The following is a 19,363-nucleotide window of genomic DNA, read 5'->3' as shown; positions in this document are numbered from 1 at the left end:
TACACTCTAACATCACCCAGCACTTGTTCACCCATCGCTTTGAGCTGCGGTGCGGTATCTCCTCAATGAATTATAATTATAGAATCACAGACGCGGTGATCAGAGTCACCTAAACATCATACACGCGGACAAGCTTGCGTCTTCAGAAAGTCAACCCGAACTTCCTTTTCCCCTCCCAAAACAAGATCGAAGCTGGTGCTCCAGCCGCTCGTCGCAAGCTGCACCTGGGCTTGGAAGAGCGCATACCCGCTATCCTCCTTGCCCGTCGCCGCGAGCTCGACGCTCTCGACGTCGAGCCTCCTGTGGATCGCCTCGGAACGCCGCACGAGACGCACAACGTCCATCGTCACGGCATCTCCCGCGCGCTCCTTCAACACCGCGGCCGTGACGGTGAATGTGCGCTCGTTGTTCACGCTCGTCCGGTTGACGCAAGAGGAGGCTGCTTGGTAGAGCAGCGCGTCGTCTAGCGGGAACCCGCTGCCGTCGTTCTTGTACACGGATGTGGCGTTGCTCGAGGGCGTCGTCAGGTGGACAAGAAAGCTGCTTATACCGCTCGCTGCGCTGATGGCCGTCTCGAACTGGTACCAGGCGAACGTCTCGCCCCAGAGCCCATGCGTGACGCCGCCTTCGTCGAGCGTCGCGGGGACAACAACGGAACCCTCGCCCCCTCGATCTGCGAAGCTCAGATGGACGGCCAAATCGCCAGTGTCCCGCCCCGTCCCTTCCGTCGTCCTCACGCGCACCCAGCCGCTGAACGCGAGGCTCCCGTTGCCGCTCAGCGCCAGCGTGACGTAGGGCTTGATATCGACGGGCTCCACGGGCTCCGTCAACTGCACCGTCGCGGGCACGGTATCAATCATGCGCGTAAAGACGTCGGCGCACGCCGTCCTGAACCCGTTCTTGGTACAACCCAGGTCCCTGATCGTCTTGTTCCCGTCCGACGAGAAGATGTGCTTGTCCGAGTTGAGCGTCTCGTTGTGCCCGACGACCAACGGGTTCGACGTGTTGCCCCGCACGTACTCGGTCGCGATCCGGTTATCAAAGTCGTCAAACGTGCTATCAAACTTGGTCACCGTGTCCGGGCTCGGGTCGAGGCCTGTGATGTGCGGGTTATTCCGGCTGTGCACGCCGCCGAGGGTATGCCCGCACGCCACGAGCGAAATCATCTCGCTCTGGCTGAAGCCGGCTTTCGCAAACGTCGCCAGCGTCGTGTCGAGCGGCGTCTGCGGCTCCGGTACGCCCGCGGGCCCGGCGGTGGTGGCGTCGACACGCCCCGCGCGGAAGGGCATCTTTGCACCACCGCAGCCCGCGTTGGCGACGACGACGCTCATGGCGAGCAGGTCGGCGGCGGAGGCGCGGATCGAGTAGAGGTTGCTGAAGAAGTTGAAGGTGTTGTTGAAGGCCGCGCCGCCGTTCTCGGCGCGGCCGACCTCGAACCAGATGGAGCCGTCTAGGCCGCCTGTCCCCGCGGCGGCGTCGGTGGTGGCTACGTCGTGGAAGGCGGTGCGGATCCACTCGGCGGCGAACTGGCGGCCGGCGATGTTGCCGCCAAAGGAGCAAGGGGTCACGCCTGGAAGTCATCCGTGTGTGTTAACCAGATGGAACGCTGAGGGAAGGGGAGCGAAGGAGGGGGCGGACGAGAGAGGCGGGACTGGAGGCGTAGATCACGAACCTTCGACGAAACCCCTGCTGCGGTATCCCGTCTGTAATGAGAGGATATCCTCAATCTCGTCGTACTTGGAAGGCCAGGCATATGCGGCTCCCACGCTGTGCGACAACGCGGCGATGCCGCTGATGACGGCGACGACAAGTCCGTCCCTTCTCATTATCAGAGCTGGTCTCAAATTATACCCCCAACGAGCGTCTGATCAAATGAAGGGGAAAATAAATCAAAACGAGAGAGAACGCTGGCAGACATCCCAGGAAATAAACCCACGTCGCACGCGCGAAGATTTGGTGCTGGGTATTCCTTTATAAATCCCCATCATCGCATTGGACCCGACCCTTTTTGGCACTTCATTTTGCCCCGGGGGGTTTTTATTGACTCCATTACGTGGAAGAGGGTCAATTGGTCTTTTTGTTTTTTTCCCACTCGAGGAACTTTTTTCTAAAGAGAGCGAGAGCTCCAGTATCGCCAAGACGTCAAAGGAAAACGGATCTGGCTTGCATCGGGTCCCTGGCCCGATGGAGCATCTCTGCCCGAAACTCGTGGGTTCTTGTTGGCGGCAACAAAACCTCTGCAGTGTGAAGATGCTGCTGCTTCATAGCTGCAGGTTCGAGAAAAAAAACCCTCGCAGCTGAAAAGGTGTGGATAAACGTCAAATAACTATAAACTAGTTCTCTAGACTCGGCCGAGTCAGTTCTAGTTCACATCATTCATGAAATGGAGGCAATCCTGCCCCAGACCAAGAGGAAGGGAATTCCCTTGAAAATCAGGAAACCCGAGCGGGATGCGAGCGTGGGAGGCTAACGTACTCCGTAGACCCGCGCGGAATGGCCGACAAAGCTGGACTATCAGATGTAAAAAAAAAGTTATCTGATCGACCAGGGGGGCGGTCTGTAATATTAAAGTCCCCGCTGCCGTTGTGGGGGGAGAAGGGGACTCGGCGGCGACTCGAGGGATTTGAGGAACCAACCTAAACAGGTGATCCGGCTTAGCTTTATGGTTTAAAATCTGTTCGGACAATATTCATCTCTCCTTCTTCCTTCTTTGACGGGAAAGTGATTGGTGTTAAAGGTAGGTGTTCATTTCTCCTCAACGGCATGATGATGTGAATCTTGCGTTCGAGGAAGAATGATTCCCGTCTCAAGTCAGATGTCTTATACCGGATTATCTGTTGTCATTATGATACGGCGCAACTTTGCCATATCACCCACGCAAGACTACAACAACTCTCATCATTACATCCCGCTCGTCACAGGCCCCCTGGTCTAGAGAAGGTAGTGTAACAGCATTTCAATACAAGTATTAAAGCACCCATCTCTACCTCCTCTTGTCAATCAGCTTCCCCTCAAACCAAGCCGCAAACTTGACAGCATTGGCATCCAAATACCTCTGCGCAAAGTCAGCCACGCACACCACGCCAGGCATAAAGAAACACGTCGCCAACAGCACCCCAAACGTAAACTGCCCGCTCGTCTCCGCCCCCGTCAGCCCCGTGAAGAAGCGCACGAGGTGCCACCCGTACAGCCACAGCAGCGACCCGTGGACGAGGTACAGCGCGTACGAGATGCGGCCAAAGTACTGGATCAACCGGTTCGTGAAGAGCGGCTGCAGGAACGGCGACCGGTCGACCGACAAGACGAGCCAAGCGGACGCGAGCGGGATCCAGAGGTACTCGCCCTCGCCGTAGCGCTCCGGCGTGATGGCGACGAGCGTCTTGTACCCCGGCGAGAGGCCCGCCGTGCCGGTGCCCTTTGGGTACGAGAGGAGCCAGAGCGCGCCGAGGAAGGAGAGGGTGCCGAGCATCTTTTTGGTTACGCTGTAGGTTGGTGACGATGTGAGGGAGAAGCTCAGCCGGGCGAAGCGGCCATGTGGTCCCGGGGTTGCTGCTGCTGCCACGTACGGCAGGGTGTTATTGGCTATGGCAGGCTGCCAGTAGAAGTGCAGGTTGGCGCAGAGGAGCCCTGCGAGGAAGAGGAAGTACTGCCAGTAGTTGAAGTAGAGGGTGTACGCCACGAGGAAGAGGTTCATGCCGAGCCTAACCCGGGTGCGTAACCTCGAAAAGGCGACGTGAGCGAGGAAGATGACCAGAGAACAATCAAATTCAATCGGGATCGTCCAGAGCGTAGGCTCGTACGGGTACCCCTCTCCCCTCCGCAAGTTCCTCCCGAACGGATCCGACAGCCCGATGAGGTTCATCGCCCAGTCCCACAGCTGGTCGTAAGCACGATCGAACCGTGGCGGCCGCAGCGCCGGCACGGCTACGCCCGACGTGGGGATCTCGAACCATCCGAAATACGAAATCCACGCAATCACAAACGTCGTCATCGCGGGTGGCAGAAACAGGCGAATGTGCCGCCGAAAGGCCGACGAGGCGGCCGCGGTCGCGAACTCGGCCGTCTTGTGCTGGCCGAGGAGCTTCAGGGGCTTGTAGCTCAGCGCGAACCCGGAGATGACGAAGAAGACGCAGACGGACCAGAAGCCGGAGATGACGAGGCGGATGATGGGCAGCTGGATGAACATGGGGTCATCGTCGCTCATGAAGCCGCGATGAATGTTCATGTTGGCTGTGACGAGGGACCAGTGGTGGCAGACGACGAAGAAGGCGGCTACACCCCGGAGACCATCTGCGGTTGGGGCGGGTTTCTTGTTAGCTCTTGTCCTTTGAGACTGGAAGGCGAATTGAAGTAGAACTCACCGAGCCATGCTGTAGGATGAAGCGGCTTCTGGACGGCATTCGGATCTGAGGCCTTGAGGAAGCTTGGAATCAAGGCACGGAAGATGTTTCTGGGGTATCGGAGCCACACAGGCAGCTGCCGTGCTCGAGGATGTGTCCGAGGAACAACGACACCAAAGTCGTCGTCGTGATCCACCAGCGGGATCTCCTCCTCTGCTTCATAGGCCTCCTTGCTCGGGGTGTCGAGGTCCAATGGGCCGATCCCCTCGCCGTCGTATGAGTTTGGCAAGTGCCTCAAGTGACACTCAGCCTGCGATGCCATGGCGTCAGTCCCAATATTTCCAGGCATGGCTTATGTCGTCCTCAGTCCTGCCAAGAATGTGAAGCCTCCGCGGGATTGTTCTCCTCGTGGATCGACAGGAGAAGAGAGAGAGAAAGGGGAGCGGAAAACCGATAGCAGCATGCCGCACAAGCATGAGCGGACCGGCACCACGTATTAAACCATACCGAAAGGCCGGTGATTCATCGTGCCGCCATCTCTTCCCCGTTCCCAAGCCCTCAACGTTGTTTTCTGAATATCGATCTGAAAACGATCAGCCGGGCAAGGCTAGCGGGTTTCGCCAAGATCGTCGCCGTCTAGGGCGAATCCGACGTCAATGAGGTCGTTCGTGAGGACGCATTGCGGATAGGATCGAAAGCCACGGCGTGGGAAGTGAGACAATTCGGCCAAGAAACTCGCTCCTCGTGCCGGGAATTATGTGCAGACGTCTCGGATATTGGCTTGGCTTTGGTGTCACCCGAGAGGCGGCGTAAGCTCCGTTTGCATCTATTCCGATGTATGTCGTCAACATAGAATGGCGCGGCTGACGACTACTTACTTGTGCATGAGAAGAAGACATACATCAGCGTATCTCCTTCGTGCAAGGTTGACTTATTCCATCGTGCGCGGCTCGGACCTCGACGAACACAAGCATTCCACGTCCACTTGCTCCCCGTCGCATTCATTGCCTCATGTTACACAAAACCAACTCTTTGTGATAGTAATTGGTAAAAGGCATTCATGTCAATGGTCTAGAAATGCAAAAATGATAACTGTGAGATTCGAACTCACGCCTCTTGCGAGACCAGAATACTCATCCGTTGAACGAATGAAGCTTAGTAAGCTTGAGTCTGGCGCCTTAGACCGCTCGGCCAAGTTACCTTGTTGAACTTTGCGATCAGTTAGCGTTTAATGAAGGGCGCGCAGCATTCCACCCCGCTTTCGCCAATGCTGCCCACCTCGATGTCAACTTCAAACACACCAGACTTACAAACATAACACATAATCAGCGTGGATTTCACCAAGATATCACGATGCTATTTTGTTTGTCAGTTCGCCCCGAGTCGCACACTAGAAGCCGGTGGACGAATGACGCATTCGAATCGATGATTTATGAAAAGGGTGTTTGCGATTCATTCTGACCGTCCGTCTGGTTCTCATATCACGTCTGCTTCCCTCCATGTCAGGAGATGCCACCGCGGCGAACTGTCTCTCCACTCGGTTGTACTTACGATATTTTCTGAACTTAACGTGCGCTCTGGGGAGGAGATTGCGCCTGTGCGTAATTGCTCTTTGGTAGTGTATTCCATATGAGCGAACCAAGAGACCGATTAAGTAGACTGCCACCCAATCGTATATCTCATCCTTGCGCAACGCCTCCGATGGCCCATTCCTTCCATAAGCTCGATCTCAATTCTGAGACTTCATTAATCATGTTCCCGGCTGTAGAGTGAATAGCCAACTCATTGAGGAATGGAGATAGGGGCCTCGGTACTTCAAAGGCCAACCCCCCGGAAGAGCGCCGAATGGAATGTCATGAAGAGATAGTCACAGAAGCAGTAATATACTCCAATTCCCTTGCAAATTGAACCTTTTGTCTATTTTCTTCATAGAAAGCCACCCATTGTTTTTACTTCCAAAGCCCAAGAGCGAGAACTTCCTCTCCATCAACCCCCCAAATCGACCTGGCTTTAACAAACGCCGTTGCCTGCCCTTTCTCTCCTCCAGAAGATCCGGCCGGAGCCGCAGCAGAAACCGCACACTTTGGCACATTGAGATACACCAAATACGGTTGATCTCTTCCTTCACCAGCATCTCCAACAGACTCCCGATACGCCCTCCTCACCCACTCTTCCACCTCATCAAAGGACTTCGGCGCACGTGTAGCAGGGCCATTGACAGCAAGCCACGCGACTGTAGAATGCACCAACGTCCCCGACACGATAACGTGGCAAACACGTCTGTAGAAAGGAACATCAGCCGAAGGCGCCTGGTCCGCTGACCGGTACTCGACAGACGACGAGGGCGCCTTTGCAAGGCCGAGGTGGGCGTGCCACTCGACGCCGGCCTGGCGAGGCAGCTCCTCGACCTCGACGGAGAAAAAAGGCGGAACGGAACCCTCGGCCTCTCCGTCGTCTCCGTCGGTCGTCACAACGGCCGACCAATCCGGTAGCTTCTGCGCCGCCGCGGCGTCCTCGCCGAGAGACATGTACGCCGGGTTAAACTTGCGATCCCACAGATCGGGTCCGCCACTTCCATCGCCGTCTCCGTCCTCGTCCTCGTCGCGCTTGTGAACGGCCCTCCACGCGGCCGCGGCAAGTTGGCCTTGCCGTGTCATGTCTGCCTCCTCTGGTGTGCGCGGGAAATATGCTACCGCGCTGGTCCAGAGCTGCACTTTCATCTCGGTGGCGATGCGCCAGAGGTGCTGCAGAGATAGAGTGATTTGCATCTCCAGGTTGCCCTCCTTTTCCGTGGGCAAGATCATGCTGGCCGGGACGAGCGGAATTTGGCCCGCAATCGTTACTGCTCTGATACCGTCGTGTGCCGTATCTTGACCGCCGCTCCTCAGGGGTACATCGATAGCCTGGCTATAGGGGCCGATGTTGGCTGGCGCCCAGTACGATCTCGACTGCACATGAAGTCCATTCCGTTCACGAGGCTCCAGCGCAGGCTTTATTGTCAGATGAACGTTGATGGCACTTCCGGCCTGTAGTTCGCCACAAGAAATCGTTACTCTGGACGGAGGATTAGGGTGCTGGAAGAGTTTACTGTAGATCTTGTTGATGGCTGGAAAATCCGACATGGACTGCAAGACGATGATGGTATTGGTGATGGCCGTAGTCGGCAGCGGCGGAGTGTGGTCAGCAAGAAGCTTCTGAATCTGCTGTACTATCTCCTCAGTCTGCTGCTCGACAGAGGAGCCCTGACCCGATACCGCTTGAGCACCAAAGGACCAGTGGATATCGTCCGAAGGAGTTCTCGGCAGAACCGGTGTTTTGCCATTACTTTGCGTGAAGCCATCAACGGATGATGATGAGTCCGTTATTGACACCTGGCTATCCCGAGCCGCGGGCAATGACTCTAGGATAGACTGAAACCGGGGATCCAAGGCATTGGGAACCCGGGGCGGAGAGCAGCTTTCTCCCGTGCCCGCGTCAAGGGTTTGCTTTTCTCGGACACTCGCCCCCTGAAAGCTCAACCACGACGTCCCGCCGCCCTCCCTCACGGTCCGCCTGCCGGACTCCGGCACCTCGATGGCCTTTTTGAACAGCCCGGGCGGGCCGTCCAACACGAGCGTCTCGAACTCGCCCCCCTCGCCAATGACGGCGCCCTCGGCGGTGCCAAAGCGTCCGAGAGCACGCTTCACGCGCGACGCGCCCGTGATGCTGCTCACCTTCTCCCACAAGAAATCGTCATCAAGCCCCGCGCTCGCGACCTTGATGATCCTCGCGTCGAGACCGGCGGCCGCCATGTCGTGGAGCAGCTGGGCGTCCTCGACGGCGCCCGGAACCACCGGGGGCAGCACGGGATACTTCCACAGGTACGCCAGCGGCGTGAGGCCCAGGCGCAGCGCGACGGATTCCACGCGCGTCCGCTGGTACGTGGACAGGATGGCTCCCGCACAGAGAGCGTTGGCCTCTGGGTGGTTCGCCATGACGGTACGGAGGAGGGGCACCATGCTTTCCGTCTCATCCGCGTCGACTTCTGGGCCCGCTTCGCCGCCACCGTCGCCGTCAGGACCACCTGACGGCACGGCATGGGAGTCGTAGTCTCTGCCCTCATACTTGGCACCGCCGTAGATGGGCTGGCGATAGAGCGGCAAGCCGGTGGCGTCTGCGTATAGGGGTATGACCTGGTGGCCGACGGTCTGGTACATGAAACTATTCAGGTCGGCTTCATCGTCGGCCCCTTTACCAGCCTCCTCCTCCACGACCTTCTCTTCCTTTCCCGTAGACTGATCTGACAGCTGAACATCCTTTACGTGATCCCTCGTGGGCTTGTAAATGATGGTTGCTGGGGCCGAGCGCGTGGCGTCGGAGCCGGCGCTGACGGAGGCGGAGGGGAAGAGATTAGCGAGTGCCACGAGTCGGTGCCCGTTCCTCTGACAGTGCAAGGCGGAGAAGAAACTGTCCTTGCCGCCCGAGACCAGGGCGATGACATTGAGCTGTTCGGATGACATGGCAGGCAGGCAGACTTCAGCCTGGCGTCCGACGTTATGCAGGCGGACGGTAGGACTGGGGGGACTCGGGTGAGTACGTCTGTCCGTGTGTCTTTACGGATATGTGTGTGCCTTGTGCCCGTGATCCGTGCTGTGCAGCGTGTAATTTATGTGCAGGCCCTCGCGTTGGCGTATGCGTCCGGGCGTAAAGTGTGGAAAGCCTTTGTGCACAGAGTCAATGGTCCGAGATTGATGGGCTTGTCTGGGTCTCCGCGCACCACGGAGGTATGACGGGATGGGGACTGACAGATTCGTCTAGACCTCAAGGGGACCCTTGAACGACTAGGAGCTCCGTCTTCGGGACGTCGCGGCGTCGCGAGGCCGGGACTGCGGATGGAGGTTGATGAGTGTTGAAGTGGTTTGAGCCTTTGACGTGGTACAAGACGGAGTCAGTGAGGAACCCGGTACGACGTTTGGATTTCTGACCATGGAGGGGAAGGAGGGGAACGTTCACAGAAAAAAAAAGAAAGAAAAAAAGACGGGCCCACTGACCGTAAGTTCGAAATGGAGCCCAATACGGAAAGCAGGAGGAAACGGTTAACTTACAACGAAAAGGTCAAGAATAATCTATTGTACCTGCATTATTCACAACCTCACAGCAATTGCAGCTTCTCCGCTAGTATAATGCCCCCATCCTACGTGAGGAATGGAAGTCGCAATTCCTTCTATTGCATGGATTGATGATGTGGGTAGTGGTCAGCCGTCAAGATGCTCCCCGGCTCTTATCGAATCATTCCCTGGTGACGGTATCCGTACGCATAAGATACCTTCCAGAAGGCAAGACAAGCTTGACAAGGTGAAGTGAGGTGAGGTACTCCGTACCCGCCAAAAACGGCACGGCAGCTGGATGCAATAGAAGCTATGGAGACCCTGCCCTCCAGTCGTTCCTCGCAGCGATTTCCTTCCATCGAGATCCGACTGGCCGGCCTCGACTCCTTCTTTGCCCATCAGTGGATGCTGTCCCGGGGGCCCTTGGGGGGAAGGGGAGGGGGCAACATACGGTACAGTACCACATTACAAACACGACTGTTGCATGATAAAAAGCCGTTACGACGACTGACTGGAGCATATCCATTCTCATACCCTTCGCTAGCCCTGGGCTGTCTCTGGTCTGGGTTACGTTCGGCGCATGGGTGGTTGGGACATGGTAAACAAAGGTGGTAATTTGATATTCGTTAGTCGGGGGCCCCGGTCAGTTCCGCGCCGCTGGGGACTCGGGACTGGTGGACAACGGGTGGGGTCTTTTTCGGGGGTGGCCTGGAGGGAAATTCCAAAACCTGGCCGTCCTCCCGGGGGCCCGGCCGTCTCGAACGCCTCGGTTCCCAGGATGAGGGAATCCCTTCAGCTTTGTCAAACTTCGCCGGTCCTGTTAGTGTTAGGGGACCTGGTCTGGCTTTGATTCCTTGAAGCCTTGAAGGAGAGGGGCTTTGGGGTCGCGGGCGGCGACGGGCCTTGTAGATTAGCGGGACTGCCGTTCTATGCCTGTGCCTGAGGTATCCCCCTTCGACCTCTCTCTTTCTCTCTCTCCACATCCGTAGAGTCTCATTCTCCCCTCAGGCTCACACTCAGTCTCCAGTCTCCCGAGTTCCCCCCTCCACCTCGTGCGAGTCGAGAGGTGCCCCTCTGAAGATAACCCTCGCTCGGGCGGGCCGCCCCAAGATTGCGCTGGAGTTGTCACTGGAGTTCGCTTCATGCCTCATGGGCTGATACCCTCCAAGGCCCCTCCAGTCAACCTTACACCGCCGGCACCCTCGTCCCTGAACTTCCATGTGGAATTCTAGAAAATCTCGACTCGCGAGCGAACTCGCTTAAGACCAAAAGAAAAAAAAGATTGAGAGTGAGGGGGGAAAGAGGCAATGGGACGGGTTTGCGGGTTCCAATGGAACATGTACATTGAAACTGGGGCTACCGGCACAACGACGTTGGATTACCCGGAATGCCCGCCTTGTCCCTACGGCAGCATGGCTACCTATCAAGTTGCTTGCGCCAAAAGAGTCCAGCCCTTGGATGAACGGTGATGGGCCAGCTTTCATTTCGTTGAGGTATCATCCACCACGGGGGAACTGTCAAAGACGAGTTAGGACTTTTGTTGTGAAGTCACCTGTCCACGTTGAATTCCACCAAGAGTCCGTGATCACCATCGCCATCATGTCCATCAGAGGGCCCTTCTGTGTCATAATCACATCAGCAGAAGAGATACGAATAGTTCACTGCTAGCCTACGAGCACGGTTCAAGCACCATCCCCCATCAAGCAAAACCTACCCGTCAAACTTTCGTGGCAAGAGAAGAGATAATTGTCCGAGACGCGACGACTATCCGCAAGACCCTGTTGACTAAGCCCGGTCAATCAATCTCAAGTGCAACTTCTTGCCAGCCTAATCACATCCACTTGCCCCCGCCAGTCCATCAGGTAAACCTGACAGAGCTTGAAGCCTTGACCAGCGCAATATGGATCTTGGACGGTATCAGAATTTTCACCCAGAATCGCCGTAGTTCAGAGGATGAGAATGAGATGAGGAGACGAGCCCATCTGGGAGGGATTGCTCGAGCTCAGACCCCATCCCTCATGAAGCGGTGAGAAGAAGCAATCACCAGTCCTGCAACTCTCGTCACATCTCGCTCCAAACTAAACCGTCGCTTTGCCGTCTTTTTTAATTTACTGTTCCATCGCGCGGGGGGGGACCAGTAAGATGAACAAGAGCCAATAGTCACCACCAACACAGATTTGCTATTTCACATCCGTGCCCCCCCCCCCCCCATCCCATGTAAATGTGAAGTTTGCTCAAACTGCTCCGTGCACCTTGCGAGAGCCAAGGCACCTAGCAGGAAGATCCAATATCGAATTTCATCGATTCGAACCACAGACAGGGCCTGAACTTCCTAAACTTCCTGAAGGATGCGGCGAAAACGGAGCTAGTGGGTGGCTTGGCTACCAGTCTGCGGTAAAGCGCAAGATTGACTTTCTGCTCTTCCCGCATCGTTAGTCAGGTACACGAGCCACGTTGCATGGCCCCCAAAAGACATGACCCTCGATATTAATACCAAAAAGTCAACTGAACCAACAGGTGAACTTTACGCTTTCCAACGAGCCGGGCACCCGGGCAGGCGAGCAAAGCAGGTACATATTACGGATAGGCATCCGTCGATAGGCAGGGCAAAGCCGGGGGGAAAGCTTGTACGGAGTAGTAAATGGTTTGTATTGATCCATTGTGTAACGGTGGTGGTAGTGGTCGGTCCAGGATTTGACTCGATGTTGGGCAAGCAATATCCGCGTCGAACCAAAAAAAAAACCGAACGAAAAGTCCAATAGCATTATCCCACTCCCGCCGCCCGGCCCCCAATCCTCTCGTATCGGTGCAGGGCAAGCCTGACAGCAGTCTTTGGCAGCTCGTCACTGTGACTCGTGAGTGTGTAGTGTGTATACGACCATGCAATGCATCATTGCTGACAGAACAGGCTGACGTACCTCTCCTACGACTCGCGCCTCTCTTACACAGTAGTCAGTGGCACGGTAAAATCAAATTGTTCAACCACCGATAGCTTTTCCTTGGTGCCGTTCCATCGAACCAGAATAAAGAAGAAGCTTCGATCATCCTCCCGCCGGATAGAATTGCCTCGGTTCTAAAAAGGATCAACCCACCTTACCGTCCGACACCACATCACATCACCCCGCCATGCAAAGAAGAAAGTGAGTGAATGTGACAGACCTATAGAAACAGAGCAAAACTTCGTAATCCGAAATATATCTGCCGTCAATGGTACGATTGCGGTGAGGCATGCTGTGTGTACTCGGCTAGGCTTTTTTCACTTACCTACCTCGGCACTTACACCTGTAATGTGACTTGTTCATCACGTCTATCGCACCCTCCATAGTTCCTCTCCGACTCGGATAGTAGAGCTACAGACCATATCACGGAGTATCGTTTAAACATAGCCTTCAGAGTCCTGACTAGCGAAACGACGTGCGGACGGTCTTACCGAACCCGCCGGGAATCGCCCATGTCAAATGTCCACCCAGAGAATGGCAAATAGTGTGGGAGAGAACTTGGCGAAGAGAATAAAAAGAAAAAGTGGGAGAATGAGACCGTTACAGCCGGACCTCAGTCCGCGACCGAAAATGGGGAATGGGGAGCGGAGCCCGGCCTGTCGAACAAACAAAGAAAGACGCGCGACCTACCTATGCGTACAGCCTACCCAGTCAGTTCCGCGGCAGGCTGACAAGTGTGATGACTCAAAAAACCCCAACGCACGCCTTACTCACTCCCAGAGCCTAGGCGTGCTAGGCAGGTTCCCAAGTTCCCAAAGGAAAAAAGATAGTGAGACCAACACCCGTGGCGGCGTGACCCAACAAAGAGAAGAAGAAACCAAAAAAACGTCACTTCAAATGCCGTCCGCCGTTGAAGGGGGCGGCGCACTGGAATCGTTTCGGGTACCTGGTGCCACACAGCCAGGTGGACTTTTTTTCTCGATCAGTCATAAACGCTGCGGCGCTAAGGCAGGTGTGTAAGTCAGGCACGTCGGGAGGGGGGGTGTTATGTTAGCTACTAAGCTGAGTTACATCCCGCTGGCGAGACAAGACAATGCCTAAGAAAAGACTTGGGAAGAAGAATGGGAATCGGGAAAAGACCTCAGAGATTCAGAAAAAAAGAAACCATAAAACATCCGATTGGCGAATACAACGCATGACGACGGTATCCTTTTCCGGGCTGGAACACCGGTTGATGTCTTGTCTTAGGTAGGAAAAAGCTGAGCCCATGTCGAAGGAATGTAAAAGTCAAGCCCCCATCGATCGATGAACTAGAACATTGTTCAGCCCCCGAGTCAGATCACACAACGCGGGACGCGAAAGGCACTTAGGGAGAGGAGGCATTGATCACAGGAAAGATGCGGGCTAGGTAGGGAAAAGTTTTTGGCAGCGCGTAAAAGTGTTCTCTTTTTTTTTGTGTTCAGAAATGTGTTTGTGTGTGTACAGGTTTACAAAGTTGTTTTTGCGGCGAAAAGAAATGAAAATCCATCTTCTGTTTGTCCGATGATGAGGTGACCTGCACTCCAAGCACCCCCTCCTCCTCTGCTTCCGCCTCCGCCTCCTCTCTCTCACACTGAATTGGATCCGCGACCAACAAGATAAGAGCTCAAACGAGAAGAATCCCAACTCGATGGTGAAAAAAGTAAACACATGAAGGCGACGAACCCGCAGACGGTGAACCTTCCCGAGAGAGAGGTATCCGAGCGTCGGGTCGCCGCGCACAAGAAGAAATGTTCCCATGTTCCAAATGCGATGCTGGCTGCCGGCCTCCGAACATGCTGGAGAGATTACAACGAGCGTAGAGAAAAGTACGCTTTGGCCGCTGCCAAAAAAAATTGGATGGATGTTGAGTCTTGGGTTGTGTCTCTGTGTCTTCCCTCTTCCTCTGTCTCCGAAAAAAAATCCAAACGAATAAACAATCATGCTGCTGCTGTGAGTCTGTTTGAAACAAAGTCCGCCGTTACACGCCGTTGTCCTGGTTCCGGATTGCTCTTGCCTTTGCCCTTGCGTTCTTGAACTTTTGGTGGTGATCATCAATGCTGCCCTTGAAACAACGCATCCCTTCGACGCTGACCATGTTCCGAGACCTGTGGGGGAGTCGGCGAGTCTGGCGTCGCAAATACTGATACAGTGGAAGATAATGCGTTGGTGAGAAAATGCCCAAACCCGCTTGCACTTTTCGCATGTGGCCCTTCCCAAGGCGGATCATCTTCTGGTGGTTCATGATGGTCCTCCTGTGGAAGGGCACCCTGTGTGACCCTAGTGACCTATCCGCGTAAAACATAGCGGGGCTGGCCTGAGAAGGAAAAAATATCAAAAAAGAAGTTGTCGTCATCAAAGTCGTGTCGGGCATGATCGAGAGCGACGGTTAGTCGCTGTCGATGCTGAAATTGAATGCGAAAAAAACAAGTCGCTCGGACTGTTTAGTCAGAGCGCTTGCGCTTCTTCTTGCTGTTCTCATCTTCCGAGGAGAGCTCGCTGGCGCTTCCGGGAATCTCAGAGGCAACCTGGAAGAGGACCTTGCCAAGAGTGTGATAGTCTTCTGGGTGGCCCATCATGCTGTGGTCAAAGGAGTGAACGGCTGAGTCGTCGAGCTCCATGACAATGGCGCCGCTGCCGTGGGTTCTAGCGTGCTGAGACAGGTTGTCACTGCGGGAGAACTTCTTGCCGCACTCGTGGCACTCAAAAGGCTTCTCCCCGGTGTGGAGGGAGCGGTAGTGACGCTTCAGGTGCTCCTGGCGGCGGAAGCGGCGGTTGCAGAGCTCGCAGACAAAGGTCTTGGAGGGGTCCTCGGTGAGGGACTGCTTGCGGCCGCGGCGGTTGACGGGAGCCGGGAGAGGCGCCGAGTTGGACTCAGAGTCGGAAGAGCTGTTGGCCTCGGAAGCAGGAGCCTGGCTGTTGGAACGCTGCTCGCTGCTAGCAGCCTGGGAAGCTCCAGAAGCTGTGTTCATGCTGGGCGCCGACTCGCTCGCGTCCTTCTTGACTACCTTGCGACGCTTGACCTGGTGGCAGTCGTTGTCGGAGCAGGAAGAGGAGGGGCTGGGAAGGCAGGCCGGCGCAGAGAAATCCGCCTCGTCAAAGTTGAACTCCTCGCCGATGAAGCTGGCGTGGCCGAGAGAGACGACGCTGGAGCCGGTGCAGGCACGGGGACGACGGACCTCAGAAGAGTGAGCGTCGCCGAGGTTGACAAGACCGTTGACGAAGTCGTCCTCAGACTCCAAATCACTCAGGTCCTCAAAGGCGGGAAGGCCGTGAGGGAAAGCAGGGTTGAAGTCAAAGGTCGGTTGAGAAGGGGCTGAGGTAGGGGTCTTGGCAGAAACTTCACTCCTGAGCTCATCACCGAGGGTGAAAGCGGGGAACTCGGGCGCCAGAGTCGGGTTGGAGGTGTTGGGTGCAGCAGCGACAGTGAGATTGCGAGGATCGCAAAAGTCAAGATCCTGTTCAGACGCGACAGACCTGGCGTACGGTGAGGGAGAGGGAGAAAGTGAAGGGCAAGATGCGGTGGACAGGAGGTCGCTAGTGTTGGTGTTAAGCGAGGGGACCTGGGCTGCTTGGTTTTGGAGGTAGACTGCCAAATTGAGTTAGCCTCCGAAAAACGTCCCTCAGTAAATCCCACGAAGTGCCCCGCCAAACTTGCTTTCCGGCAACCACCACCACCCAGGCCGTTGGGAATGGGGTCAAAAAATCCGCCGAGGCCCATGCAGCGCAAAAGTGTATGGAATTGCAGGTCGAGAGCATAAAAGTCGGTGCACAACGAAGAGGGAAAATTAAACGCAGTATGATTGCAACTTACCAGGTGTCATCGGGGGTGACCCGCAGCTGCTCCAGTCGATAGCGTGGTTCTCAGGCACTTCCAGCGTCTCCTTGAAGCCCTCCAGGCCGTCAATACCCTCCAAACCGGAGAACATGGGGTTCATCGGTGTCTGGAGAAGATCGTAGCTGGCATTGGGGCTGCTGATGGCACTGCCGCAGGTCGACAGCGGCGGTGTTGACGGGAAGTAGAGGCTATCGTCGCAAATCTCCGTCTCGAGCATGATGGCGGGCTTGTGGCTCATGGGTTGAGGAGATGCCATCGGCGTCATGTTCGCGGGTCCGTTGCTGTACAGCGTAGGGCCCATGGGCTGCGAGCAGGACGAGTTAGGGCGCGAGTAGATGGGCGTTGAAGGCAGAGTTGGGACCATGGGGTACATGGGCATGTGCTGGGACATGGTGGGCTGCTGCGAGAAGTGACCACGGTGCCTTGAGGTGTCGAGCTTCTGTTCGGGGCGGTAGTAGAGGAAGGGAGCTTGTCCCATTGCCTGAGCCGTCATCATGGTGGCGTCCATTGTGATGCGTCTGCTTGATGATCAGTTCCTAACTTCTTCCATCCGTTGTTCTCTTATTGCTCATGCGGGACGCACCAGACAAGGTTGTCGTGTTGAGCTGTGGGTGTTAGTCGGCGGGGTGTTTGAGTCCGTCGTTACTGATTAATCGTAGGATGCGTGGTGTAGCGTAGTCGATGTTGTACACTTAATCCAAGTTCTTTCGAACTGGGTGATGGGCAGTTGGCCTAATGACGGTGGGTTTCGGTTTCTTCTGTGTGAAGGATAGGACGACGGGTCGTTGGTAGACAATGACCGTCAGGGTGTTGATGACTCGATGAGTGAAAGTGTGGGTTGTCTTAGTTGTACATGGAACTCGTCTGGAGCGTTTCTCTGTCTGTCTTCTGTTCTCGGAAGATGTCGTTGGAAGATCGAAAAGGTATGATAGAGTTGAACTGGCTTGGTGTATTATGTGCTCGAAGACGGTTGATGGATACTGAGTTGTAGTTGTGTTTAAAGGAAGGACGGGATGGTTCGAGCAGGTCGAAGTGTTTCCCAAATGTCGAGTCTCAAAAGAAGGAAGAACCGAGAGGTCATAAGAAGAAAAGATCACAGCGCACTGTAGCCGAACGGAGTGTCGATCATGAAATAGCGAGAGTGAAATGAACGTGGGTGGTGAAGGGGGATAAGTAGAAAGAGACCAAGATCAACCGACTGGCGCAAGATAAAAGTCGTCGATAGGCCGATGGTACAGGACACTGAGTACCAAGCCAAGTGGCAGACCCGACCAGACCATCCCAGACCCTAGCGCGCCTTCGAGTCGACAGACCCTCGTCCTCGAACCCCCGTCCCCTCGTCTCCTCTCTCTCTCACTCGTCTTCCCTCTCCACGCAGGCATGTCTCACCCACACAAGTCGACCGGGGCCAGGGGTAAACGAGTACGTATCGTGTGGATCCGAGTACGTAGACGACCCGGCTAGGGTGTGTGGAGATACGTACCGGAATCCCTCCTCTGTCGGTACGTAGCTCTCGGTCGCTGGGATGGGCTTCCGTTCCTAGCGCGTGGACTCGGAAGGGGGGGGGAGAGCAGGTTAGAAGTGTGAGTGGACCGCCACACTCGTTGGATAGTGGGTGGATTTGGGAATATGTGTGGACGGATGAGCGACGGCGGCGACGGACCAGGAACAGGAACACCAGGCGAACGAGACGGTGTCATGGGTGGGTCCTGTCTGTCTGTATGCCCTCTGCATGTCTGGCTCTGGGGCCAAGCGGACATCAGGTGGGTGGTGCAGTTGTGCTGGTGGGCTTCTGGGTGCCACGGTGCTTTGGCCCTACCGCACCGGATGATGAGTTGTGTCGTTTTGTGGGTGGCATGCTGTGTGTGGGTGGGCTGGGACGAGAGGATGGCGCAGCCAGCAGGTCAATTCTAATTCTGGATGAGCAAAATGCAGGTACGGTACAAGATGGATGTTCGTATGGACACACCGTTCAGACAAGCCACGAGCTCCCCTTCTCCGTTCTGTGTTCTTCACTCCGTCTCCTGCCCAGAAAGCGACGAAACGGACGAGACGAGACGAGACGAGACGGGCCATCAAGCATCACCCGGATGTACCGACCGCACTCTGAAGGGAACTTGACAGCTTCCCCGTTCTTGTTTGTGTTCGGGTAGTCTTTTGCTCTATTTTGCTGCCGGCCTGTTTGAAGTACCCGACGACGAGGACCCTCTGGCTGGCTGGCTGGCTGGCTGGCTGCGTATCCGTACTGTAGGTAGTTTGCTGGGTGCCAACAGACGCCCACATACGACATCTTGCAGGAACACGCCGGAATCGATGCCGTCAAGGCTCTTGTAAACCCAGTCTTTCAGATGAAAAATAGCCATACGTTCTGCAGGCAATATCAACCCCAACTCGTTCAGCCCAAGGCCGGAATTGTGGCTGACGTCTTCCTCGAGCAATTCTCACTTGCAAGCCGGAGTAGAGAGAAAAAGCCCCAACCAGCCGTCACGTTGCTCTCAGACGGCTACAGCAACCAAGCCAACGCTGGCAGATGGCGTTGACGGCGGCCCTGAACGGGCGTCGGGGGAGCATCTGGACCTGAGCACAGAGCAAGCACTATACATGACTATTGTATGCCGCCGTCCTTAAGAGTGCCATCAGCCGTTTGTTCGTGATTAAATGCCCAGTCCATAGTCCGTTATGCCTTGAATACGGAAAGGCAAGAACCTGGTTGCAGTACGGAGTACCGAGCAGGCCGAAGTACAGCCAACCAAGCCACAGCGGCTTCTCAGTCATTGAACGTAGACAGGCACCAAGCAACACCACCAGGAAAGAGAACGCTTAAGGTAGTTTTAATCGGCCTGCCACCAACAGAGTATGCAAGATGAGACAGGTTCGAGGTACCTCGTTCGCCAGTGGGCACTGGGCAAAGAGTATCCGTACGTCGAGGTAACCCAGCGGAGCTGCATAAACCCGAGGACCATGTACTCATTCATAGGACGGCAATTCGAGGCACAAATGGATAGCGCCTGTCGATAGACACATCGCCGTCCACACAACTAGCACAAATGGCTTCCTCGATTGGTACTGGCCATCTCAGCCCAGTCTGGCGCGCGTCCGACCACACTCTTGGGCACCATCATTCGCTGGATGAACCCTCTG

The 19,363-nt window shown here is 55.6% G+C and overlaps 5 protein-coding genes across 5 annotated transcripts; 1 reads left to right on the top strand and 4 right to left on the bottom strand.

Moving 5' to 3' along the window:
• Window positions 1-116: 116 nt before the first annotated feature.
• Window positions 117-1,826, bottom strand: CCOS01_13648 (WSC domain-containing protein; the record flags this gene model as incomplete). The annotated part of the gene is made up of 2 exons (XM_060461794.1): window positions 117-1,570; window positions 1,673-1,826. The coding sequence occupies 2 exons, from the start codon at window positions 1,824-1,826 to the stop codon at window positions 117-119; spliced, it is 1,608 nt and encodes a 535-aa protein (XP_060307514.1).
• A 1,157-nt stretch (window positions 1,827-2,983) lies between these two features.
• CCOS01_13647 (acyltransferase) lies at window positions 2,984-4,689 on the bottom strand (the record flags this gene model as incomplete). Its single annotated transcript, XM_060461793.1, has 2 exons — window positions 2,984-4,290; window positions 4,362-4,689. The coding sequence occupies 2 exons, from the start codon at window positions 4,687-4,689 to the stop codon at window positions 2,984-2,986; spliced, it is 1,635 nt and encodes a 544-aa protein (XP_060307513.1).
• A 1,600-nt stretch (window positions 4,690-6,289) lies between these two features.
• On the bottom strand, window positions 6,290-8,839 carry CCOS01_13646 (uncharacterized protein; the record flags this gene model as incomplete). The annotated part of the gene is made up of 1 exon (XM_060461792.1): window positions 6,290-8,839. One exon carries the CDS (start codon window positions 8,837-8,839, stop codon window positions 6,290-6,292), a length of 2,550 nt encoding a protein of 849 aa, XP_060307512.1.
• A 5,989-nt stretch (window positions 8,840-14,828) lies between these two features.
• Window positions 14,829-16,730, bottom strand: CCOS01_13645 (uncharacterized protein; the record flags this gene model as incomplete). Its single annotated transcript, XM_060461791.1, has 2 exons — window positions 14,829-15,973; window positions 16,199-16,730. The coding sequence occupies 2 exons, from the start codon at window positions 16,728-16,730 to the stop codon at window positions 14,829-14,831; spliced, it is 1,677 nt and encodes a 558-aa protein (XP_060307511.1).
• A 1,213-nt stretch (window positions 16,731-17,943) lies between these two features.
• On the top strand, window positions 17,944-18,375 carry CCOS01_13644 (uncharacterized protein; the record flags this gene model as incomplete). Its single annotated transcript, XM_060461790.1, has 1 exon — window positions 17,944-18,375. One exon carries the CDS (start codon window positions 17,944-17,946, stop codon window positions 18,373-18,375), a length of 432 nt encoding a protein of 143 aa, XP_060307510.1.
• Window positions 18,376-19,363: the final 988 nt, after the last annotated feature.

The sequence above is a fragment of the Colletotrichum costaricense genome (assembly GCF_030867565.1).
Source record: "Colletotrichum costaricense strain IMI 309622 chromosome Unknown Scaffold_18.1, whole genome shotgun sequence".
Taxonomy (NCBI): domain Eukaryota; kingdom Fungi; phylum Ascomycota; class Sordariomycetes; order Glomerellales; family Glomerellaceae; genus Colletotrichum; species Colletotrichum costaricense.
The sequence above is the reverse complement of the archived record's forward strand: the minus strand, read 5'-3'. Positions and strand labels throughout refer to the sequence as shown.